This window comes from Mesoplodon bidens (genome assembly GCF_964165515.1).
Source record: "Mesoplodon bidens genome assembly, chromosome: 3".
In the NCBI taxonomy this organism is placed as follows: domain Eukaryota; kingdom Metazoa; phylum Chordata; class Mammalia; order Artiodactyla; family Ziphiidae; genus Mesoplodon; species Mesoplodon bidens.
This window is the reverse complement of record NC_138178.1, coordinates 83,176,930-83,203,680: the sequence shown is the minus strand read 5'-3', so window position 1 is coordinate 83,203,680 and position 26,751 is coordinate 83,176,930. Positions and strand designations below refer to the sequence as shown.

At 36.9% G+C, this 26,751-nt stretch overlaps 3 protein-coding genes across 11 annotated transcripts in view; 2 read left to right on the top strand and 1 right to left on the bottom strand.

The window, feature by feature from the left end:
- LOC308614817 (ankyrin repeat domain-containing protein 26-like) overlaps positions 1 to 26,751 on the bottom strand; it is a 165,322-nt gene that overhangs the window by 78,326 nt on the left and 60,245 nt on the right. For all 9 annotated transcript variants that reach the window (XR_014015439.1, XM_081229572.1, XM_081229573.1 and 6 more), the window contains exons 20-26: positions 26,639 to 26,667; positions 26,474 to 26,546; positions 8,350 to 8,411; positions 5,194 to 5,287; positions 3,061 to 3,159; positions 2,415 to 2,443; positions 2,250 to 2,322 (exon numbers count right to left, since the gene is read on the bottom strand). Coding sequence is in view for 8 of the 9 variants with exons in the window: in XM_081229572.1 (XP_081085698.1) it covers positions 2,250 to 2,322; positions 2,415 to 2,443; positions 3,061 to 3,159; positions 5,194 to 5,287; positions 8,350 to 8,411; positions 26,474 to 26,546; positions 26,639 to 26,667 (459 nt within the window). In the remaining variant the exon portion in view is untranslated. The remainder of the gene's footprint in view (positions 1 to 2,249; positions 2,323 to 2,414; positions 2,444 to 3,060; positions 3,160 to 5,193; positions 5,288 to 8,349; positions 8,412 to 26,473; positions 26,547 to 26,638; positions 26,668 to 26,751) is intronic.
- Positions 9,369 to 15,090, top strand: LOC308614962 (ATP-dependent zinc metalloprotease YME1L1-like; the record flags this gene model as incomplete). Its single annotated transcript, XM_081229858.1, has 6 exons — positions 9,369 to 9,421; positions 10,737 to 10,820; positions 11,947 to 12,059; positions 12,919 to 13,074; positions 14,068 to 14,320; positions 15,066 to 15,090. The coding sequence occupies 6 exons, from the start codon at positions 9,369 to 9,371 to the stop codon at positions 15,088 to 15,090; spliced, it is 684 nt and encodes a 227-aa protein (XP_081085984.1).
- On the top strand, positions 14,698 to 18,157 carry LOC308614828 (ATP-dependent zinc metalloprotease YME1L1-like). The gene is made up of 4 exons (XM_081229593.1): positions 14,698 to 15,355; positions 15,448 to 15,521; positions 16,167 to 16,253; positions 17,707 to 18,157. Exons 1-4 carry the CDS (start codon positions 15,289 to 15,291, stop codon positions 17,719 to 17,721), a joined length of 243 nt encoding a protein of 80 aa, XP_081085719.1. The 5' UTR covers positions 14,698 to 15,288; the 3' UTR covers positions 17,722 to 18,157.

Here is a 26,751-nt window from a genome sequence, read left to right as displayed (position 1 = left end):
AATATTTGCAAACAAATCAACGGACAAAGGATTAATCTCCAAAACATATAAACAGCTCATGCAGCTCAATATTAAAAAAACAAACAACCCAATCCAAAAATGGGCAGAAGACCTAGATAGACAGTTCTCCAAAGAAGACATACAGATGGCCAAGAAGCACATGAAAAGCTGTTCAACATCACTAATTATTAGAGAAATACAAATCAAAACTAGAATGAGGTATCACCTCACACCAGTTAGAATGGGCTTCATCAGAAAATGTACAAACAACAGAGGCTGGAGAGGGTATGGAGAAAAGAGAACCCTCTTGCACTGTTGGTGGGAATGTAACTGATACAGCCACTATGGAGAACAGTATGGAGGTTCCTTAAAAAACTAAAAATAGAATTACCATATGATCCGGCAATCCCACTACTGGGCATATACCCAGAGGAAACCATAATTCCAAAAGACACATGCACCCCAATGTTCACTGCAGCACTATTTACCGTAGGCAGGTCATGGACGCAACCTAAATGCCCATCGACAGACGAATGGATAAAGAAGATGGGGTACATATATACAATGGAATATTACTCAGCCATAAAAAAGGAATGAAATTGGGTCATTTGTTGAGACGTGGATGGATCCAGAGACTGTCATACAGAGTGAAGTAAGTCAGAAAGAGAAAAACAAATATCGTATATTAACGCATATATGTGGAACCTAGAAAAATGGTACAGATGAACTGGTTTGCAGGGCAGAAATGGAGGCACAGTTGTAGAAAACAAACGTATGGACACCAAGGGGGGAAAACCGCAGGGCGTTGGGGATGGTGGTGGGATTAATTGGGAGATTGGGAATGACATGTATACACTGATGTGTATAAAATTGATGACTAATAAGAACCTGCTGTATACATTAAAAAAAAGAGAAATCAAAGAAGAAAGCAAGGAATGTAAAAGTGAAAGTTTAAAGCCTGTTTCATCACAAGCGTCCCTTTATCATTTCACATCCATGAGCTCTGTAAATGGTTTAAAACAGTGGTTCTCAAGTGTCACCTGAGCATCCCTGGAGTCCCAAGACTCAACCGTTCAAGGGGTCCAAGAGGTCAAAACTATTTTCACAATAACAGTAAACGTTATTTCCATTCTCATTCTGTTTTAAGTGTACAGAGCAGTTTTCCAGAGACAAGATATGTGATAACATCATACTTCTAATGGCTAATAGAATGTATGATTGTGTGTGCTTGTATTTTAAATTTTTCAGTTTTATTTTCCAATACAGTAAACATCAGTAGATACAACCTACTTAAACAAAAGTTCCTTGGAATTCTCAATAATTTTTAAAAGTATAAAAGGATCCTATATCTGCATCATAAAAAATAACAAACAAATAAATAAAAGGATCTTAAAGCCCAAAACTTTCAGAATTACTGTTTTAAAAGATTGTGTCTATCAAATCGTCATTAAGGTATGATTACTTTCCCCCACTTTTTTTTTTTTTTTTTTTTTTTTTTTTTTTTTTTTTTTTTTTTTTTCTTTTTGCGGTATGCGGGCCTCTCACTGTTGTGGCCTCTCCCGTTGCGGAGCACAGGCTCCGGACGCGCAGGCCCAGCGGCCATGGCTCACGGGCCCAGCCGCTCCGCGGCATATGGGATCCTCCCAGACCGGGGCACGAACCCGTATCCCCTGCATCGGCAGGCGGACTCTCAACCACTGCGCCACCAGGGAGGCCCCTCCCCCACTTTTAATAATCAAAGACCACACACACACACACACACACACACACACAGAGTCTGCTAATCAAAACATCTGGTTGGCTTAAGCTCATCCGTGTAACACCACTAAAATGAAATAATTAAAGTTGAACTACAATTGACACGTTAGCAAGTGAAGCTTTACTCTAGGTTAAGGTCAGAATTCAAATAAGCATTTTATAAAACTGGAAAAATCTTAGAATCTAATAATTAACCTCTGAGAATCCCTAAGAAGTACAGAGATTCCAAACTGAGAACTTTAGGGTATTGAAACGTACATAGAAACATCTGAGTTAAAGCTTACATTTTAAAAATATCTTTTTCTTATGCTTGTAAATATCTGTTTTTCAAAACATGGATACCAACAATAACATGTGCCTTATTTATGTCAAATCCTTCAATTAAACTTGCAAAAACAAAAGAAGAAAGAATTAGGAATATGAAGGCTGTGAGTGTTTCAAATATTTTAGTGTACCTCTTTCCAGAGTGAAATTTGCACTGCAAAATTTACCTGATCTGGCTGTTTGTAAATCCTTCATTCCTACTGCTTTATTAGGAACAGAATCTTTCACTCCAACTGCAGGCTGAATGGGTTGTGAAACAAGTTGATTAATAAATAATGTACATTTGATACAATCTGTAGTTAATAATTCAAGACAAAAATATAAGTTTTTACCTTCAAGTGAGGATATTTTTCAGGAGAATCTAAAAGGCAAAAGGGACATAGAATCAATTACACATAACTATGAAAGCCAACTATATATTCATGCAGTTAGTACTGAGCAGAACCCTCGTGCTTGGCCTTGGCAGTGAATACTTTAGGTTTTGGTGTTTTCTTTCTTGGGGGAAGTTAGGACTGCAACAAGACAGACATATGAATCCACTATAGATACTGAAGAAAAAATAGGAGTACAGGTTTAACAAAACATGCAGTTAAGATTTCAAAAGTAAGATTATGTTCCAAAAGCCTTTATAAAATAGAAAAATGCACATGTACCAATGTGAACATGCTGATTGATGAGGAGAAAAGTGATCTTTAATCAGAGCAACAAATCATGACCCCGAGAAGGTAAATGTGAAAGCTGATGGTAAAATGCAACAGCATATCTTGAATGCAATACAGCAGCATCATTTACACCATTATACTACAGGTATTTATCATGTTCTTCAATTTGTCCTGTAATTTAGGAAGTGCACAGTTGGGATGACAGTTCAGTTGAATGTATAATTCATTTCTCATCAGAGAAAGTGTTATGAACTGATCAGCTTGGATATACACTTGTAGAATAATAGTTCATAAAAATATTCATGTTTTTCCATACCCATGTGGGCTACTGGTATGCCTACATTTCTTGGATCCTCTAGTTTAGTCATCTTAAAGTTTCTCGATCCACTCATGCAAGAAGGTATATAAGGCACATCTAAGAAATAACGTATTATAAGTTTTCAACATCGAAGTACGACTATCAAAAAGGAAAAAGTAAATTTTACTGCCACAGAATTATTAGATATTAAAAATCTTTCATATTTCAAAATCAGTGTAGTATTTACTGAAAATAACAATTTTAGCATTTAGGGAATGAACCCTATTAATTTCTTTTGTTTCCAAAATTAGTTTGGTTCAGTATATCATGCTAATGTTTAAAAGGATTTTTGCGAAACAATTATCAGCAAAAAATTAGCTATCTTAGGGACTCCCCTGGCGGTCCAGTGGTGAAGACCCCATGCTTCTACTGCAGGGGGCACGGGTTCAATCCCTGGTTGGGGAATTTAAGGTCCCACATGCCAAGCCAAGCAGCCAAAAAAAAAAAAACCACAAACCTATCTTAAAAAACAAAAAACAGCCAATGCTTCCATATTCAAATTAATCTCATTTGAATAACACATACTAACACAACATATATCTTTGATGCCTGATAGTTACAAGGAGGAGCTGGGGTTTACCTCAATTCTAGCACCCACTCCTGCTTCCAGTATTCTCTGGAGCAGCAATGACCTAACCTTGTTTCAGTGTAAATACACTGAAGTCATCTAACGAGAGTTCTCTCACGTTTCCTCATCACCTCCACAATCACCTCCCTAACACCCTTCTTTCCCCCCTCTTTCCTTTCACTGTATTCTTTCCTCTTCAAAGGTAGTCTCTGGATCTGTGGTCTTAATTCTCCCCCTTTGACATTCTTTTTATGGATCATCCCCACCACTTCTTTTTTCCTCTTTGCTTAGCAGTGGCACCTTACCTCTATAAGTTCTACTTCAACGCTTTGCTACCCTCTGGCTATAAACACACTCAGAAAGAAAAACAAAATAATGCTTTTCCTTGATCCTGTTCTGTCTTGAACTACCCAGTGGCTCCTCTTCCAGATTTCTCTCAATGCAAGCCTACACCCTTGCTACTCTGAGAGCTTGTCAGAAATGCACAATCCCAGACCTGCTGCTCAGCATGTGCACTTTTCACAAGGTCCCCAGGGGACTAATGAAAATTTGAGAAACTCTGATCTATGAGTCTGCTTCTACATTCCCACAGTAAGAGTGGGAAAGCTTTGCTGTTCGTCTCTGACAAGTTTCGGTGCTGGAAGCTCACTTCAAATTTGTCTCACGTTTCAAATACTCTTCGCTTCCCTTTTCTAAAGACCTATTTTACTTTGCCCCCGTCCTCCACAGACCCCTGCTTCCTTTTCCTTCATTTACTCCCTGTAACCTCTGCCTCTCTCATTCTTTAGTCCTTCTTTCCTCTTCCTCATTTCCCGACTTTCCTTAGGTTGTAGAGTACCTTGAAACGGAACTAATAATTTAGCTCCTTAAAGGGGACTCTCAATTTAATCTGTGGCTGACACCAGATAAGATACACAGCTTCCCTCCTTTTCTCATCTTTTTCCTCACTATGCATTTGACAGGTGATTTTCTTTTTTTTTTTGCATCAACAGTGTTATGCTTTTTAATAGTTTTCAGAATATAAGCTGCATAGCTTTTTAGAATAAAAAATGATATAACTTCAGGTACATGCTTTAGGACACTTGGTTCAACAACAAGCAAACTGTGTCTTTGAGGACCACCTCAAAAGGGTGGCACACTTCACAGTGTAACTTGGTAACAGACATGGAGATAGATGATTCTATCATGGCATGTTGTCTACAAAAGAACATCTGGACACTCAGAGCTTAAATAGAACACAGCACACAGTTAAGTATTCAAGCACTGCTTTTTGGCCAAATAAAAACTGCCTAAAAACTGCTGATGGATTTTTGACAAGAAAAAAAGATGTAGCTGCTTAGTTCTTCTGATACAGCACTTCTTTTCCAGAATGAGACAGGCTCAGTTCAACTTGAAATCAGTGTGAGGAATGATTCTTCCTCTTAACCGACAGGTGATTTTCTTTGGCTATTAGAATATATCAGAATTCCCATTTTAAATCAACATGCTGTCAAATGACTTTTTCATAAAAATATCGTTCTTACCTTCTACTTGTCCATTTAATATATTTTTTCCTCTTTGACCTGCAGCTCCAGATAAATGATCAACATACTTCTCTGGAAGACTCTCAGAGATACTCTGTTAAAATTGATATTAATAATGAGTTGCATAAAGCTTTCCTAATCCCCTTCTAATAGCTGAAAATACCCTACTTTTTAAAAATTTCCTACCTTACAAGCAATTAGATTTAAAAATAAGAGAAGCATGCATTGAAAACCCAAACATTGAAACAGAAAACTTCATATACACTCTCTAGATCAAGTCTATCTTTTATCCTCATTTGGCTACTGACTCTGTAAACTGAGCATGGAAAGCCAGAGGAATTATTTTCACAGACAAAAAATGTGCCTGACTTACAGGCACATTTCAGCAAAGAATTAACTTCAAAACACCTAACTCTACTTTACACTCCTTGTCAAAAGAAGAGAGTATTTTAAAAAAATATGTGTTTAACTAAATTCTTTAATAAGTACACTTGCTATAAATTTAAAATATTTCTAAAGACAGAAATTTTTTAGTATTAAATTAATATACTTGGCATGAAAAGAAACCATGAAGTATGTCATGTTGAGCATAAACAGAACACTGTAGAAGCTGCTTCATTTAGGTACACAAGGGCTTATAAGAATCTGTTATTTGATAAAATTTTTATTGATAGGAAAAATAGTTGAATAAAATAGCGAAGTAGTAAGAAAAACTTTTATGTTTAAATCATAGAAGAAAATTTAAATATAGTTATCCAACTCTTCAAAAAAGTACAGCAAGCTTTAATAAGGGAAGAGTAAGAACTTTTATTTATTAATTATCTAAGTGTGCCAAGCTTTTCTTATGCACATTTTATTTTCTACATACAACAACAATGATAAAAGTGATTGTAAGGACAGTTACCCCACTTCCTGTTTCCTGGTCATTCCAAGATGCGAGAGTGTAATGATGAACAGATGGGATCCACTGTTCTCTCTGTCCAGAATGTCCCTCCCCTGGACCCTCACGTGATTGGCTCCTTCCCATCCTCCCCTTGGTAGCTTTTCTCACATGCAGATCTTTTCTGACTACCTAAATTCCACTCCCACTCCCATCCCCATCCTAACTACAAACTCTCTCAATGTTGTCTAACGTAACATTCTCCATTTTCTTTGTCTCTCACTGTTGTGGGCTCTCCCATTGAGGAGCACAGGCTCCGGACACGCAGGCTTAGCGGCCATGGCTCACGGGCACAGCCGCTCCGCGGTACGTGGGAACTTCCCGGACCGGGGAACGAACCTGTATCCCCTGCATCGGCAGGTGGACTCTCAACCACTGTGCCACCAGGGAAGCCCTCTCCATTTTCTTTACATGAAGGACTTAACAGTGACTTATAAAGGATTCCTGTTTGGTTTTATGTTCCCACCACTACAGCCTAACCCCTCAATTGGTACAGTCAGTGTCTGTCCAGTATATAGTTGGTATTCAATAACAGGAATTTATTTAAGATCAAAACATTTAAAATGTCGAGAGGACCTCAAGTACCAAAGCACTTGATACCTATAGGAGATCTCCGATAACAGTCTATAGAACCTTAACATACCCCAAGCTAGAAATCCACATGCCCGTTCTAATTTTCCTATTCTTAACACTACTGTCATTTTATTGTCCTTCAGGTTTTAAAAAAGTGCCCCAGCATTTAGTGAGTCACTCATTGCCACTGTGATCATTTTTTTTATTAGTTTCTGCTTTATAACAAAGTGAATCAGTCATACATATACATCTGTTCCCACATCCCTTCCTTCATGCATCTCCCTCCCTCCCACCCTCCCCATCCCACCCCTCCAGGCAGTCACAAAGCACCGAGCTGATCTCCCTGTGCTCTGCGGCTGCTTCCCACTATCTATCTACCTTACGTTTGGTAGTGTATATATGTCCATGCACTGTGATCATTTTTGTCTTACATTTCTATAGCACCCTTTACAGTTTACAAGGTGTGTCCACAGCTGTTACCACATCTGTTCCCTACACATACCTGAGAAGTGAGTACCAGTACCATTTTTACGAAGGACGTCACTGACGCTCAACCAGGGTAGACAAGTTTTTTCCAAGATCCCACAGCACGTGACAGAACCAGGATGCTACCATGTCTTTTGACTTTAAACACAGTGCTATATCACTGCAGCAGCCGCCTATATCTAACAGATCAGGCCCTTCTTATCTCTTTCCATAGCTGTCACCTTACAACAGGTCATCATTACTTTATATTTACGTTACTTCAAGTATGGCTGCCATAAAGGTACTCAGCGCACACTAGTTTATCCAAAATGGTGTGTACTTATTAAAACATCGCTAAACCAAACTGTTGTTATTATAACGCCACATACTTATTATTCCCCATTCTTTTGCTTCTCTTGAAACGTTCCTTGCAGATCTATTTGAAAATCCAAATGTACTAATACTTTCAAGTCTCAGGCACTATCTTTTTCAGGTCTAAGTGGTAAAAAACTACATTTCAACCTGTTTCTCTCTGAACCTCACTAGGAGTTTTACACATCCATATGTACCAAAGAAACATACATTTGCTTGGGAGACTGGGACTGACAGATACACCCTACTATATATAAAATAGATCAATAATAAGGACCTCCTGTATAGCACAGAGAACTCTACTGAATACCCTGTAATGGCCTATGTGGGGAAGGAATCGAAAAAAGAGTGGATATATGTATAACTGATTCACTTTGCTGTATATCTGAAACTAACACAACATTGTAAATCAACTATACTCCAACAAAAATTTTTTTAAGAAAGAAAAGAAAAAAGAAACATACATTTGGCCATAGGCTGACCTGGAATAATGCTTCAGTTTTTAGATAAATTTAACTTCAGAACCCAAACTGATTCCTTATGACTTCTAAGCCTTGGTTTTTGCTCTGTGCTACACTGGTTTCATTAGGTGAATCTTGCAAATTAACAAAAGTGCACTATGTGGTAGTTATTATACTTAGCACACAATTATTTAATTAATTACAGGTTAAAAATATAAGGAAAAACTTTTGATGGGCAAAGGCAAAGGTGAGAAAGTAAAGTCAAAGCACCCCCCGTTTTATGTTTTAACATCATTCAGTGCTTATATTTTAAAATAAAAAAATAATAATAATAGAAGACAGTACCTCAGAATCCCAAGGTGATTCTATACCTTCCTCTTCTCCTAATCCTAATGCTGACATCATATCTGTAAAATGCAGCCACAGATACATTAATGAGAACATTTACTACTATGAATTTTAAATACATATATGTCTATCTCCATCCACAAATATTTAAATAAAATAAAGTAGCAGAAAAGAATTTCAGAGGGTTGAGGCATTTTCAGGAAGAAAAAGTTGGTAGTAGTTGGGATACTTCTGAAGAAACGGAGCAAAAGAAATATACTTAAAAAGAAATGGAAAAAAAAAAAAAGGGCTTCACTGGTGGCGCAGTGGTTGAGGGTCCGCCTGCCGATGCAGGGGATACGGATTCGTGCCCTGGTACGGGAAGATCCCACATGCCGCAGAGCGGCTGGGCCCGTGAGCCGTGGCCGCTGGGCTTGCGCGTCCGGAGCCTGTGCTCCGCAACGGGAGAGGCCATAACAGTGAGAGGCCTGCGTACCGCAAAAAAAAAAAAAAAAAAAAAAAAAAAAAAAAGAAGTCAAATTGTTAGGATCTGTTTGATCCTGTGGAGCACGTTCAATATCAGTATCATTTTCTTTTTCTCCAATTTCTGGATTTGTTGCTCCTTCCTATAAAAACAAAACAAAATAAAACAAACACCTCATTCCAGAAAACATCATATTCATTCATTTGGTCATTCAATCAATCAGTAAGACCACAAACGTTTACTGGATCTGTCAAATCATAGGCACTATCCTGGGAGAAAAGCTGGAAATATAAATAGAAGACCGATTCTGCTCTGTATTCCAGGAGAAGTAGAGCTACATGAAAACAAGTAAGAACAGTAAAGTATCATTCAAAAGCTCTACAACTGATGTGAACAGAGTACAGGAAGGGCACACAGGAAAGAGGAGTCAGCTGTATCTCGGTAGCTCAGGAAATGCTGCAAAGACAGGTCTGTGTCTTCAAAGACACACACAGTGTAGAGCGGGGATGTGAAGGGGATTCTAGAAAAGGCAGCCTGAGCAAAAGGACGAGGCATGAAACAACATAACAAGCCACGTGGAAAACTAGAACACAGTTACCGGGAATGGTATGGAGAGACAAAACTGGAGGATCAGAGCCAAACCAAAAAAAGCAAGTGTCCTCCTAGAACATGAACTTTCTCCTTCACGTGATGGGGATCCACTACATAAGTAGAGGTGTTACATCTTCACAGATATATTTTAGAAAGGTCACTCGGGCAGCAGCGTAAAGATGAACATCAGGGGAGCAAAACTAGAAAAGAGCATTTCAAAATTATAAGTGAGAAAGTAATAGGAAATGAAAAATGGTAAGCAGGTAGAAAATACTGAACTTGATGAGCAACAGGATGTGGTGATTTCAGGGAGGGATGGAGTCCAGGATTTTTCCTGCTTTGGTATTTCAGTGATGTTATCTACTAGGATGGGGAAGACAGATGACAGAGTAGCTTACAAAGAGTCAGGAAAGAGGAAAGCATCAGGGACAATGTCTTCAGTTTGGGGCATAACAAATTTGAGGCACCCAGGGGACTTAGAAGAAAGATTTGGATAAATGCATTTGGATTAGTAATAGATAAACGTATTCAGGAAAAGCATATGATGTTAAGATAAGTATCTGTAAAATATACTAACCTGGTATAATTAAATGATGCAAACCTATGCAGAGTTCTGAACTTTTGAAAATATAAACAAGACTGGGGAAGAAAACTATGAGATTCAATTTTTTGATTATATATTGCAACATTTGTTTAAGGATATGAAATATACTCTTTCACGAATATGTGCAAATATTCATTTCCTGGATATTAGAGCAATAAGCATTTTTAAGTTTAATGAAAAGATTTAATTGTAAAACACCAACTCAAGAGACTACAAGAACACTCCTTTTCAAAAATTAATCTGAAAAGACAAGTTTTAAATTGTAGAAGAGAATGTTTATGTGATTATGGAATTATAAGGCATTTTTAAGTACTACTATGATGTACGAAAGAAATATAAAACCCTATTTTGAGTGTTGCTGTAGATCAAAAAATTGTTTCTTAAAGTCATGTAAGACACTCTGGAAGTCTAGGAGCAAATAATTTGAATTGGTAAACTTGAAAATGTTTTTCAAAAATTAGTCGGGGACTCAAGCTTTTTGTGTCAGGTCATCTCTTCCTAACTAGAAAAATTATTATGAAGGTATGTAACCACAGATGACTTGGTGATTTATTATTAACACTTTTATTGAAGTGCACTGGCATTTTAAGAAAACAATTAGAGATGCCTTATCATTTTGGCCATTAAAAAGATCAATCCCTTTTCTTTGCTGTTAGTAAGATTAACGATAAACAGTTTTGCATAGAACATTTCTACATGTGTGCTGTTTTAATTTTCAATGAAAAGGTCCCTTTTTTTTTATAATTGTTTTAAACCCAACGAAGGAGTTATCATCATAGGAGCCACAAACTTCCCAGAGGCATTAGATACGTAAGTATTAAAATTTTGTGATATATTCTAGAATAGTGATGACCTTTAAAAATATTGTGCTAAGTGAAGGAAACCCATCACAAAACATCACATATTATATGATTGCTTTTATATGAAATGTCTAGAATAAGCAGATCCATAGCAACAGAAAGGAACTTAGTGGTTGCCAGAGGTTAGGGAAAATGGGGAATAACTGCCAGTAGATTTGGGGTTTCTTTCAGCTGGAGAAGAGAGGGAGGGGGTAAAAATTCTCTAAAATTAGATTGTGGTGATGGTTGGGCAACTCTGAATATATTAAAAACCACTGGGTTACACTACCAAACGTAAAGTAGATAGCTAGTGGGAAGCAGCGGCACAGCACAGGGAGATCAGCTCGGTGCTTTGTGACCACCTAGAGGGGTGGGATAGGGAGGGTGGCAGGGAGGGAGATGCAAGAGGGAGGGGATATGGGGATATATGTATATGTATAACTGATTCACTTTGCTATACAGCAGAAAATAACACAACATTGTAAAGCAAATTATACTCCAATAATGATGTTAAAAAAAACAACACTGGGTTTTCGACTTCAAATTCTATGATATGAAAATTGTATCTCAGTAAAGCTGCTAAAAGAATCTTCTCACAACTTAAACATCACAAAGCTTTTGGGTGGGGGGTAGAGAGGATTTTTAGAATAAAATTTACTATAGTTTAAAATTTTTATTGGTTTTATTATATAGAAGTTATTCATACTTTCATTTGATCTAATAGTTGGCTCTTGCCTAAGACTCTAGTTTAACATTTTGTACTTAATAGCAGTAAGATGGATGTGTAGCTCTCATAATAGATTGCTGTAGAATTATTTGTTCCTTGACTGGCTGACTTGCATGTCTTTGTCTCTGAAGGGTTGTATGCTATCTAGATGCACACATTTATCTATATGAACCTGTGTTCTGCCTTCTGGTTATTGAAACTGTTCTTTGAGCCATGTTTTATAAGGAACTAATCTGAATAGTTATGTTCAAAATAAATATTGGTTGCCATTGTCTTTCCATCTTCTCTTTAGGATGTCAGTCCTGTTTAACTTGACCTTCAGCACAGTCAGCTTATTAATTTATATTTTCTTTTTGTATTCTCCCTTTAGCGCCTTAATACGTCCTGGTCATTTTGACATGCAGGTTACAGTTCCCAGGCCAGATGTAAAAGGTCGAACAGAAATCTTGAAGTGGTATCTCAATAAAATAAAGTTTGATCAGTGTAAGTCTTAATTCGACGATACAGACATTATCTCCATAAAATGGTAGTATATCAATCCACCCTGTTTGTGGTCCTTACTCAGGATGTCTTAAAAGACAAATTCCTTTAAAGGTCTATTTTTCTCTCCTCTTGTTTGTCCATAAAGTCCATTTCTCCATTAATGTGTGTCCAGAGATTCTGTCATTTTGAATCCCGATTCTAAAGAAAGTTTTCTTTTGAGTACTTAGATAATACTTGATGAAATCTATGTATAAATGTTTCTTTAGATGAATGTAAAATATAAAATCATATAAAAAGCACCTGTATATTATGAGCATAGTACCTCATGATATAGTCACTTTGGGGCCAAAAGAGGGGAAGCAGACTATAAAACAAAACACATGGAAATATTATGGAACTACCTGAGTAATAAAAGCAGCTATTAAAGCTGCAGTATTTTCAAAGGTACCTGAATCAATTCTTAAAACCAAATATGTTTCCGATAATAAGGGGGGCTTTTATGTCCAAAGTTATTTCAAGATGAAATTCTGAAAACAAAATGTCTATGAATGTGCTTTTTCAGTTTGTGGTTAGGCCATAATTAAAGGTTTGTAAATCGTTATCTGGCAACTCTACCTTTCTCTGTTTATCACAAAGTTATTTAAATATAAGAACTTTTGTGATTTGTCCCAATGACAATTTTAATGGTGTGTTTACTAGCAGTTTTGGCTTTTACCCCTTAGAATTTAGTGAAGTAAGCTTTTGTAAAATTACAGCTCATGATGGCTATCTTCTTTTTTCTTTTGCAATGTGAGTTCTTTATGAAGAGCTTTTTATTAGCTCTTCTGAAATTTTAATATTGTGTCCTGTCTGCATATAGCTGTTGATCCAGAAATCATAGCTCGAGGTACTGTTGGCTTTTCTGGAGCAGGGTTGGAGAATCTTGTGAACCAAGCTGCTTTAAAGGCAGCTGTTGATGGAAAAGAAGTGGTAACCATGAAGAAACTAGAGTTCTCCAAAGATAAAATCCTAATGGGTAGGTTTTCTTTTTTTTTTTTTCCCTATCTTATACTGTTCATTAAGTTAGAGAAAAAATTCTTGTTTTTAAAAATTGCCACTTGATAATTTTTGGTTTGGTGGTAATTCACTCTTTAAAAAAAATTTTTATTTATTTATTTATTGGCTGCATTGGGTCTTCGTTGCTGCATGCGGGCTTTCTCTAGTTGCGGCGAGCGGGGGCTACTCTTCATTGCGGTGCATGGGCTTCTCATTGTGGTGGCTTCTCGTGGAACATGGGCTCTAGGTGCGTGGGCTTCAGTAGTTGTGGCTTATGGGCTCTAGAACTCAGGCTCAGTAGCTGTGGCGCATGGGCTTAGTTGCTCCGCGGCATGTGGAGTCTTCTTGGACCAGAGCTCGAACCCGTGTCCCCTGCATTGGCAGGCGGATTCTTAACCACTGCGCCACCGGGGAAGTCCGAGAAAAAACTCTTAATTTTGAGAGAAAGTTTATAAAAAAGAAAGGTATAGAAACATGCAAATATACACTCTAACAGAGCAACACAGTTTGGCCTGTTACAGAACAAATATATTATAACTTATATTACACTCGTCGGGGGGCATGAGTGCCCATGTCTTTCCTCTTGTCTGATATTGCTGATAAAAGAATAGTTAATTTTACTGTTTTTCAGAATTTAATTTTTACTTTAAATCTTGAATTGCCTTCAAAACAGGTTAGTTATGATATTCCTGTTAAATTAGAAGTTTATTTTCTAGAAATAGAATACAGCTTTTCCTTTTGATATAAGGATTAAGATGATAGTTTTTACAGTTTGGTTTTCAGTTGACAAATTATGGTTTACATGTGTTGTAGAGTGGAATCTACTCATTTTTTAAACTTTCAAACTTTTAAAATATTTATTAATGATATTAAATCATATGACTCTAAGAATGACTTTGAGACAAAGGAGCTTCATTCATTTAAATATACCTTCTTAATGGAGTATTTTACTTAAGTAAATTTTTATTCTTAGGGCCTGAGCGTAGAAGTGTGGAAATTGATAACAAAAACAAAACAATCACAGCGTATCATGAATCTGGTCACGCTATTATTGCATATTACACTAACGATGCTATGCCTATCAACAAAGCTACAATCATGCCACGAGGGCCAACACTTGGACATGTATCTTTAGTTTTTCTTTCCTTTCAAATAGTGCTCCCCAGGAGCTTATGTCGGAAATTGCTGATGAAAACATTTCAAAAGAAAATTCAGCTACTTCCTAGGTGTGTTGATACTTTCTTCTTTAACTTCCTCAACTGTCTTGAAGTCAGACATACTTGTGAAATTTACCTGCTAATAAAGGATATCCTTAATATTTCAGATAATATATTTACATTATGAAATGTAATTCAGGAATGACAGCAAAATATAATTCTTAAATATGTAGTTGCTCTTTTCCCCTCGAAAGAAATTATGTATCATAGTGACTGGTTCAATAGTTTTTCTAAGTTTTTTCTCAATGAGTACAAGTTTCATTTTCATATCTTTCTAATTATAGACATTTATTTTTATTTATTTATGTTTAAAATTTTATTTTTGGCTGCGTGGGGTCTTCTTTGCCGCACGCGGGCTTTCTCTAGTGGAAGCGAGAGGGGGCTGCTCTTCATTGCGGTGTATGGGCTTCTCATTGCGGTGGCTTCTCTTGTTGCAGAGCACAGGCTCTAGGCGTGCGGGCCTCAGTAGTTGTGGTACATGGGCTCAGTGGTTGTGGCTTGCAGGCTCTAGAGCACGGGCCCAGTAGTTGTGGCGCACAGGCTGAGTTGCTCCGCGGCATGTGGGATCTTCCCAGACCAGGGCTCGAACCGTGTCCCCTGCATTGGCAGGCAGATTCTTAACCACTGCACCACCAGGGACGTCCCTATAGACGTTTTAAACAGTTTTGTGCAACGAGGGACAAACAGTTGTATTGCAGCATTAACTACTTACTATTTATAAACTGCACTTTTGCTTTCCTCATTTTATACATAGCTGGTTTGGTAATCAATCACCATGACCATCTCTATTAAATGCCGCTGAGCTTTCAGCATCATGGTATTAAGTAAGGTCATGAGAGACAAATGATAATTCAGGTTATTAATGTAAGTGTTTCAAAACTGTGTCTGAATTTTTTCTTTGTTTTTCAATTGTCTGGGTGTACCTGTTGCCTGAAAATGATCGACGGAACGAAACTAGAGCTCAGCTTCTTGCTCAGATGGACGTCAGTATGGGAGGAAGAGTGGCAGAGGAACTTATATTTGGAGCTGATCATATTACAACAGGTTGGCTGTAAAGAATAGCTTTGGTTCAAATTGTGTTTGTTGGTTTAAAGATTTTTTTTAACTTGAGTTTTATGTATATTTCAAAATTTTAGGTGCTTCCAGTGATTTTGATAATGCAACCCAAATAGCAAAGCAGATGGTCACCAAATTTGCAATGAGTGAAAAGGTAATGGCTAATTTTAATCCTTCCTCATGTATCAAATGTTGATGTGCCAAGTGTCTCTTTGTGAGAGAGGATTCTCATTATAAATTGATAGATTTTCCCCTGTCTCATTCCAAATGGATTTAACAAAGCTGACTCTAAACTAAATGTCATTTTCTGAGAAATGTAACATACTCTTTCCATTCCAGCTGCTCAAACAGTAAGAGTTATTACTTCATGAATTAACCAAATGATAATATAAATTCCTTAGCTTTTTTATTCATATGACATCGAAGACCTACTTGTTGAGCTTGCTTACTTTGCCCTTTCCACATACTTCACGTTCCTACATTACCACTGTGGCTCCATAAAGCAATTCCAGTACTCTGTGAATTGTGGATTTCTGGACTAGAATACCTGCTAAGGTTTTCTAAGAAGGTACTCAGAATGATACTTAGGATTTAAAATTTTCTCTCTTGTTCACACTTTTTAGTATTATACTTTCAGAAGAATAATGAAGTTTTTTTGCCCTCAAGGGCATTTTTATATTGTATTTTTTCCTTGCCCCCATGATATTTATTTTCTTATGTATAGGATAGTACTTCCTCTGTTACATACATTAGTGTTGGAGGGTTTTCTGTTGGATTTCTGTCTTTTCATTGATTTTAGCTTGGAGTTATGACCTACAGTGATACAGGGAAACTGAGTCCAGAAACTCAATCTGCTATTGAACAGGAAACCAGAATCCTTCTGAGGGTAATGTTCTTTTTTTAAATGTTTATTTATCTATTTAGTCAAAATGTGCCTAAATATTTGGGTGCTTGCAAAAAAACTAAAGTTCCTCTGTTTTATAAAGTTAATAGGTGCACCGCTGCTGCCGTGATTAAATATGTCATAGACTGGATCTTTGACATAGACTGGAACCCCTGATCATAGACTGGATCTTTATTTTATTCTGGCCATAGGCTAAGAACAATATATATATATATATATATATATATATATATATATATATATACACACACACACACATATATGTATATATATATATTTTTAAAATAAATTTATTTATTTTATTTTTGGCTGCATTGGGTCTTTGTTGCTGCATGTGGGCTTTCTCTAGTTGCAGCGAGCAGGGGCTGCTCTTCATTGCGGTGGCTTCTCTTGTTGCTGAGCATGGGCTCTAGGGCACGGGCTTCAGTGGCTGTGGTGCGGGGCTTCAGTGGTTGTGGCGCGCGGGCTTAGTTGCTTCGCGGCATGTGGGATCTTCCCGGACCAGGGATTGGCAGGCGGATTCTTAACCACTGTGCCACTAGGGAAGCCCAGAACAATTTACATTGTGATTTAAATATTCAGTTCTTCTTTAGCTGATATATTTCTAATATTTTATGTATTTTCTTTAATTTGATTATTTTACTTGGACATGGTTATGTTCAAAATGTCTAGTAATTGTATTGTGTTTATATGACCTGTGCTTCTTGGTGTTGGTAAATTCACTTTTACATTTTCCACCCAATTTTATAAGGACAAAAATATAATTTGCTAGTAAAATATTGGCAGAAACATTGTACAGGCAAATATGACACTGCCAAAAATGAACTGTTATTACTGCTGTTATTCATAAGCTGATAAACTTAATTCAGACTCACCTTTGGAAAGAGAGTTGAAGGATTTAAATGAAAAGTTCAAGGTGGGTTGCAAAAAAAAATCAAATGTATGGAAGTCAGGGATCACCTCTAATGATACTGTGTTACAGTATTGAGAGGTGAGTGTGTTACCAAGTAAAAGAATGGAAATTATATCTTTTCTGGCCATTCTAGATTGAGTAAATTGGTGAAATCTCAAGAGGCAAAAGGAGCAAACTCCCTTTCCTTTTAGCACGTATACTGAAAAGAGAAATAGATTTCTGTGTTCACAGACCTTATTTAGAAAGCAGATGAGTACAGTGTATACTTTTATTTCTTAAGTAGCTTTTTGTTTAAGTAGTCCTCAGTTATCTCTATGATAGACTTTGAGGTTAAAAATGTAACATTTGAAAGTATGAAAGAGTTATCTTTAGGGAACCAAGCTTTTAAATGCATTTATCTTTCATAACTAGAAGTCAATAGATTTTATAGTTTTTTTAGGGTGCATAAAGGCTTTTTATCTCATTTAGGGTTTGTGCTTCTCCTAAGGTTTCTGCTTCTTACATATCTGCTTTGTATTTCAGGATTCGTATGAGTGAGCAAAACATATCTTGAAGACTCATGCCAAAGAGCACAAGAATCTAGCAGAAGCTTTACAGAAGTATGAGACTTTGGATGTCAAAGAGATTCAGATTGTTCTTGAGGGGAAGAAATTGGATGTGAGATGATAGCTCTTGATGCATTGTTGGTTGTATTGCAAGACCATAAGTAGCACTGCAGTAGTCGTATTTTGCAACACTTTTCTCCCATTCTTGGTATCACTCAAGGGTGTGAAACACTTTGTCAGTCTTTTGTCACATTTATCTAATTTTGATTATTCTCATGATGGACACCTACTGCAAACAGCAATTTATTAAAGAAAATAAAGAACTATCAGGATTGAAAACAGCTTGTTTGAGAAATGTCAATCAGTTATTAAGTTGAAAATAAGTAATGATTTTATGGTTGGTTACAGTGCTAGATGTGAATAGAAATTGTGCCTTTCGCTCTTGGGAAGTATTTTTACTTAGGAAAATAAAATTCTTGAAGGACTGTCTTTATTCCTAGATAGTACCACTTATCTTTGATAAAGAAATGATGCTATTTGGCTATTGGTAAATCATATTTCTACATACATCAGTGGAAACTTCATTAAGATGCACTTAATTATGATCTAGATTGACCATATATAAAGTGTTTTTTTAAAAATCTAAGAGTAGAGAATTGTGAACCTACAGATACCATCGGAATTTAAATGATTATTATAAGCTTTTTAAAATGCAGCTTGCATTTTCATGGTCTTTTTTTTTTAACATTACTATCACTCTGAAAATGAAGTTTATTTCAGAGCAGCAGTATTTTGTTAAATAAACAAGTAACACACCTCAAATTATGAATAACTATGTAATTATGCTTTGCGTTAAAACCAAAATAAAACCAAAAACCCAGTCCCATTCAGAGTGAACTTTTGAATTATGCTGTGTTAGAAATGGAAAGTTGTGTTTATTTCAGTCAGATTTTGTGGATATGAATGTGCTGTTACAGAATTTACAGATGACTTTAACTCAGTAGAAAAATTATTTTAGAGCACATTGTAGTGGTTTTACAACCACACTATATTCTTGAATTGATTTTATTAAAATTACCTACAGTTTTCTAGTAACTTTTAAGCTGTATATGGTCTTCGTTGAGGTTGGTAGAGGGAGCTTGCTACATGATATTCTTGCCCTTTATTTGGGTAATTTAAAATTTTGATGTACTTTCAAACTTAGAGAAACATTACCAGAATAATACAAGGAATTCTCATATACCCTTGATTCAGATATACGTTATTTTCATTTGCCTGTTTTTTATTGCACCTGCTTCCTTTCTCCCTTCCTCCTCTCTTCCCTCCCTCCCTCCTTCCCTCCCCTTCTCTCTGTGTTTATATATATATGAGTATACATGTCTTTGCGTGGACACGTTTTCATTTGTCTTGGTAGACTTCTAGAAATTGCTGTGTGATGTGGTGAGTTTCTCTTTAACTTTTTAAGAACCTGATGAACTGTTTTGAAAGTAACTATATAATTTAATGTTCCAACTACCAGTGTATGAAGGTTCCCGTTTCTCCATATCTTGTACAGTGTTTCTTATAGTCTTGTCCTTTTGACAAAGCCAATCTAGTGGGTATGAAGTAGAATCTCATTGTGGATTTAATTTACATTTCCCTAGGACTAGTGATTTTGAACATCCTCTGCTAGGCTTTTGGTCATTTGTATATCGTCTTTGGAGAAATGTCTGTTGAAATCCTCCCTCCCCTCTTTGGGTTGTTGTCTTCTGTGTTGTAAGAGATCATATATTCTAAAGACAAGTCCTTTATCATATGGATCTTGTTTTTTTTTTTTTTTTTTTTTTTTTGGCGGTACGCGGGCCTCTCGCTCTTGTGGCCTCTCCCATTGTGGAGCACAGGCTCCGGACGTGCAGGCTCAGTGACCATGGCTCACGGGCCCAGCTGGCCGCGGCATGTGGGATCATCCCGGACCGGGGCACGAACCCATGTCCCCTGCATCGGCAGGCGGACTCTCAACCACTGCACCACCAGGGAAGCCCAATCTTGTTTTTTTTTTAATCCAGTGTGAAAATCTCTGTTGTTTGAGTAGGGTGTTTAGTTCATTCATATTTAATATTTATGTAGTGGCTTTTACATCTGCCATTTGCTATTTGTTTTCTGTTTTTCTCGTATCTAAAGAGATCCCTGTGTTCCTCTTCTTCTTTTTTGGCTGCACAGCATGGCTTGTGGGATCTTAGTTCCCCAACAGGAATTGAACCCGGGCCCTTGGCAGTGAGAGCACGGAGTTCTAACCACTGGACTAACAGGAAATTCCCTGTTCCTCCTATTGTGAGTTATGTCTTAGCAGTTGCTCTAGGGATGACAGTACGCATTTATCACTCTTAATCACAGGCTCCTTCAAAATAATACAAGTTTTTTTTTTTTGTTGTTTTGTTTTTTTGCGGTACGCGGGCCTCTCACTGTTGTGGCCTCTCCCGTTGCGGAGCACAGGCTCCAGACGTGCAGGCTCAGCGGCCATGGCTCATGGGCCCAGCCGCTTCGTGGCATGTGGGATCTTCCCGGACTGGGGCATGAACCCGTGTCCCCTGGATCGGCAGGCGGACTCTCAATCACTGCGCCACCAGGGAAGCCCTAATACAAGTTTAATTCTGTCAAAATGTAGTAAATTTGTTGCTTTCTTACCTACTTCTTGGCCCTAAATAGCAGCAAGAAGAGGAGAGGTGACCTAGAGAACCTCAGTCTCTCCACTGGGAATTGGAATAGCCTCTAATTTTAGCCACAGAAGGTTTTCCTCAACTGTATATGTTGGGATTTTGCAAAAATCCTGTTCTGATGAACCTCCAGATGAGATTGGTGGGAGGAGTGAGTGGTGTGGCTCTTACTCCTTAGCTGCCCAGAATGATTGTCATCTCTGAAGTGGTTATAGGGAAGTCGTGTCCCTATCCCCCTCCCCGACCCCCCACCACCCCTGTACCTCCTCCTTTTAGTTTAGTGTATATTGGCAGGTTGGGCTAGAGGAATCAGCTGCTATGCGGTTGATTTTTTTTTAACCCTTTCCCTTATTTGCCTTTTACTCCTCCCCTTAATCTAAAAGCTCTGTTTAATGCAACTGGAAATCTTTATCCTCCTCCCTCCCCCTTCCTTTATATATTGAGGCTTTGGGGTAGGAGAAAAGTGCACAACCCACCACCCCCCTTCCCCTCTGCATTAAAATTCCTTATTTACCCCTTTTCCCCTTCACATTTCGTCCCACTCCTTTTCTGGCAAAAAGGAGTCTTTTCCTCTCTGTGACCCTAAGAGCATACTGCACAAGGGAAATCGCCCCCATCCAGATGTGGCTCCACTCTTCATTTCTCTTGTCTTCTGCTGCTCTTTTCCTGGTGCTCTTTTTGTCGGTGGGGTGTGGGTAATAGAACAGCCATGGGCTTTTGGGGACTTAAAGTTAAAGCTGTTTGTTTTTTCCTTTTCATTTATAAGAACACTAAACGTTCAATTTCAGAGAACCAAAAATCCCACCTTCCCACAGAACACTACTAAGGGGCATGTCTTCTACTCCATACCTTTTCTGTTTTTCTTTCTCTCTTGTTAATGCTTTTAAAAACAAATGAGTTTTTTTATATAAATAAAGTTCTTAAAGTGTGAAAAAAAAACAAACACAAAAGAATTAAGAAAATGGTCATAGAAACATACATATTGATAATTACCTTAAACGTGAATGGATTAAATGCTCCAACCAAAAGACACAGGCTTGCTGAATGGATACAAACACAAGACCCATATATATGCTGTCTACAAGAGCCCCACTTCAGACCTACAGACACATACAGACTGAAAGTGAGGGGATGGAAAAAGATATTCCATGCAAATGGAAATCAAAAGAAAGCTGGAGTAGCAATACTCATATCAGATAAAATAGACTTTAAAATAAAGAATGTTACAAAAGACAAGGAAGGACACTATATAATGATCAAGGGATCAATCCAAGAAGAATATATAACAATTATAAATATATATGCACCCAACATAGGACCACCTCAATATATAAGGCAACGGCTAACAGCTGTAAAAGAGGAAATCAACAGTAACACCATAATAGTGGGGGACTTTAACACCTCACTTGCACCAATGGACAGATCATCCAAAATGTAAATAAATAAGGAAACAGAAGCTTTAAATGACACAATAGGCCAGATAGATTTAATTGATATTTATAGGACATTCCATCCAAAAACAGCAGATTACACTTTCTTCTCAAGTGTGCACAGAACATTCTCCAGGATAAATCACATCTTGGGTCACAAACCAAGCCTCAGTAAATTTAAGAAAATTGAAATCATATCAAGCATCTTTTCTGACCACAACACTATGAGATTAGAAATGAATTACAGTGGAAAAACATAAAATACACAAACACATGGAGGCTAAACAGTAAATTACTAAATAACCAAGAGATCACTGAAGAAATCCAAGAGGAAATCAAAAAATACCTAGAGACAAATGACAATGAAAACACAACAATCCAAAACCTATGGGATGCAGCAAAAGCAGTCTTAAGAGGGAAGTTTATAGCTATACAAGCCTACCTCAAGAAACAAGAAAAATCTCAAAGAAATAATCTAACTTTATACCTAAAGGAACTAGAGAAAGAAGAACAAACAAAACCCAAAGTTAGCAGAAGGAAAGAAAACATAAAGATCAGAGCAGAAATAAATGAAATAGACACAAAGAAAACAATAGCAAAGATCAATAAAACTAAAAGCTGGTTCTTTGAGAAGATAAACAAAATTGATAAACCATTAGCCAGACTCATCAAGAAAAAGAGGGAGAGGACTCAAATCAATAAAATTAGAAATGAAAAAGGAGAAGTTACAACAGACACCGCAGAAAGACAAAGCATCTAAAGAGACTACTACAAGCAACTCTATGCCAATAAAATGGACAACCTGGAAGAAATGGACAAATTCTTAGAAAGGTATAACCTTCCAAGACTGAACCAGGAGAAACAGAAAATATGAACAGACCAATCACAAGTAATGAAATTGAAGCTGTGATGAAAAATCTTCCAACAAACAAAAGTCCAGGAGCAGACGGCTTCACAGGTGAATTTTATCAAACATTTAGAGGAGAGCTAACACCCATCCTTCTCAAACTCTTCCAAAAAATTGCAGAGGAAGGAGCACTCCCAAACTCATTTTACGAGGCCACCATCACCCTGATACCAAAACCAGACAAAGATACGGCAAAAAAAGAAAATTACAGACCAATATCACTGATGAATATAGATGCAAAAATCCTCAACAAAATACTAGCAAACAGAATCCAACAATGCATTAAAAGGATCATACACCATGATCAACTGGGATTTATCCCAGGGATGCAAGGATTCTTCAGTATACACAAATCAATCAATGTGATACACCATATTAACAAATTGAAGAATAAAAACCATATGATCATCTCAATAGATACAGAAAAAGCTTTCAACAAAATTCAACACCAATTTATGATAAAAACTCTCCAGAAAGTGGGCATAGAGGGAACGTACCTCAACATAATAAAGGTCATATATTACAAACCCACAGCAAACATCATTCTCAATGGTGAAAAACTGAAAGCATTTCCTCTAAGATCAGGAACAAGACAAGAATGTCCACTCTCACCACTATTATTCAACATAGCTTTGGAAGTCCTAGCCTCAGCAATCAGAGAAGAAAAAGAAATAAAAGGAATATAAATTGCAAAAGAAGAAGTAAAACTGTCACTGTTTGCAGATGACATGATACCATACATAGAGAATCCTAAAGATGCCACCAGAAAACTACTAGAGCTAATCAAAGAATTTGGTAAAGTTGCAGGATACAAAATTAATGCACCGAAATCTCTTGCATTCCTATACACTAATGATGAAAAATATGAAAGAGAAATTAAGGAAACACTCTCATTTACCATTGCAACAAAAAGAATAAAATACCTAGGAATAAACCTACCTAGGGAGACAAAAGATCTGTATGCAGAAAAGTATAAGACACTGATGAAAGAAATTAAAGATGATACCAACAGATGGAGAGATAAACCATGTTCTTGGATTGGAAGAATCAATATTGTGAAAATGACTATACTACCCAAAGCAATGTACAGATTCAATGCAATCCCTATCAAATTACCAATGGCATTTTTTACGGAACTAGAACAAAAAATCGTAAAATTTGTATGGAGACAAAAAAGACCCCGAATACCCAAAGCAGTCTTGAGGGAAAAAAACGCAGCTGGAGGAATCAGACTCCCTGACGTCAGGCTATATTACAAAGCTACAGTAATCAAGAAAATATGGTACTGGCAGAAAAACAGAAACATAGATCAATGGAACAAGATAGAAAGCCCAGAGGTAAACCCACACACCTATGGTCAACTAATCTATGACAAAGGAGGCAAGGATATACAATGGAGAAAAGACAGTCTCTTCAATAAGTGGTGCTGGGAAAACTGGACAGATACATGGAAAGAATGATATTAGAACCCTCCCTAACACCATACACAAAAATAAACTCAAAATGGATTAGAGACCTAAATGTAAGACTGGACACTATAAATCTCTTAGAGGAAAACATAGGAAGAACACTCTTTGACAAGATCTTTTTTGATCCACCTCCTAGAGTAATGTAAATAAAAACAAAAATAAACAAATGGGACCTAGTGAAACTTCAAAGCTTTTGCACAGGAAAGGAAACCATAAACAAGATAAAAAGACAACCCTCAGAATGGGAGAAAATATTTGCAAACAAATCAACGGACAAAGGATTAATCTCCAAAACATATAAACAGCTCATGCAGCTCAATATTAAAAAAACAAACAACCCAATCCAAAAATGGGCAGAAGACCTAGATAGACAGTTCTCCAAAGAAGACATACAGATGGCCAAGAAGCACATGAAAAGCTGTTCAACATCACTAATTATTAGAGAAATACAAATCAAAACTAGAATGAGGTATCACCTCACACCAGTTAGAATGGGCTTCATCAGAAAATGTACAAACAACAGAGGCTGGAGAGGGTATGGAGAAAAGAGAACCCTCTTGCACTGTTGGTGGGAATGTAACTGATACAGCCACTATGGAGAACAGTATGGAGGTTCCTTAAAAAACTAAAAATAGAATTACCATATGATCCGGCAATCCCACTACTGGGCATATACCCAGAGGAAACCATAATTCCAAAAGACACATGCACCCCAATGTTCACTGCAGCACTATTTACCGTAGGCAGGTCATGGACGCAACCTAAATGCCCATCGACAGACGAATGGATAAAGAAGATGGGGTACATATATACAATGGAATATTACTCAGCCATAAAAAAGGAATGAAATTGGGTCATTTGTTGAGACGTGGATGGATCCAGAGACTGTCATACAGAGTGAAGTAAGTCAGAAAGAGAAAAACAAATATCGTATATTAACGCATATATGTGGAACCTAGAAAAATGGTACAGATGAACTGGTTTGCAGGGCAGAAATGGAGGCACAGTTGTAGAAAACAAACGTATGGACACCAAGGGGGGAAAACCGCAGGGCGTTGGGGATGGTGGTGGGATTAATTGGGAGATTGGGAATGACATGTATACACTGATGTGTATAAAATTGATGACTAATAAGAACCTGCTGTATACATTAAAAAAAAGAGAAATCAAAGAAGAAAGCAAGGAATGTAAAAGTGAAAGTTTAAAGCCTGTTTCATCACAAGCGTCCCTTTATCATTTCACATCCATGAGCTCTGTAAATGGTTTAAAACAGTGGTTCTCAAGTGTCACCTGAGCATCCCTGGAGTCCCAAGACTCAACCGTTCAAGGGGTCCAAGAGGTCAAAACTATTTTCACAATAACAGTAAACGTTATTTCCATTCTCATTCTGTTTTAAGTGTACAGAGCAGTTTTCCAGAGACAAGATATGTGATAACATCATACTTCTAATGGCTAATAGAATGTATGATTGTGTGTGCTTGTATTTTAAATTTTTCAGTTTTATTTTCCAATACAGTAAACATCAGTAGATACAACCTACTTAAACAAAAGTTCCTTGGAATTCTCAATAATTTTTAAAAGTATAAAAGGATCCTATATCTGCATCATAAAAAATAACAAACAAATAAATAAAAGGATCTTAAAGCCCAAAACTTTCAGAATTACTGTTTTAAAAGATTGTGTCTATCAAATCGTCATTAAGGTATGATTACTTTCCCCCACTTTTAATAATCAAAGACCACACACACACACACACACACACACACACAGAGTCTGCTAATCAAAACATCTGGTTGGCTTAAGCTCATCCGTGTAACACCACTAAAATGAAATAATTAAAGTTGAACTACAATTGACACGTTAGCAAGTGAAGCTTTACTCTAGGTTAAGGTCAGAATTCAAATAAGCATTTTATAAAACTGGAAAAATCTTAGAATCTAATAATTAACCTCTGAGAATCCCTAAGAAGTACAGAGATTCCAAACTGAGAACTTTAGGGTATTGAAACGTACATAGAAACATCTGAGTTAAAGCTTACATTTTAAAAATATCTTTTTCTTATGCTTGTAAATATCTGTTTTTCAAAACATGGATACCAACAATAACATGTGCCTTATTTATGTCAAATCCTTCAATTAAACTTGCAAAAACAAAAGAAGAAAGAATTAGGAATATGAAGGCTGTGAGTGTTTCAAATATTTTAGTGTACCTCTTTCCAGAGTGAAATTTGCACTGCAAAATTTACCTGATCTGGCTGTTTGTAAATCCTTCATTCCTACTGCTTTATTAGGAACAGAATCTTTCACTCCAACTGCAGGCTGAATGGGTTGTGAAACAAGTTGATTAATAAATAATGTACATTTGATACAATCTGTAGTTAATAATTCAAGACAAAAATATAAGTTTTTACCTTCAAGTGAGGATATTTTTCAGGAGAATCTAAAAGGCAAAAGGGACATAGAATCAATTACACATAACTATGAAAGCCAACTATATATTCATGCAGTTAGTACTGAGCAGAAC

Bases quoted from the DNA above. Each gene is read 5' to 3' on its own strand.
- LOC308614828 (XM_081229593.1), top strand. From the start codon at position 15,289: ATGGACGTCAGTATGGGAGGAAGAGTGGCAGAGGAACTTATATTTGGA. The intron at 15,356-15,447 runs GTTGGCTGTAAA...TCAAAATTTTAG, and splicing joins AGCTGATCATATTACAACAG to GTGCTTCCAGTGATTTTGAT. The intron at 15,522-16,166 runs GTAATGGCTAAT...CATTGATTTTAG, and splicing joins AATTTGCAATGAGTGAAAAG to CTTGGAGTTATGACCTACAG.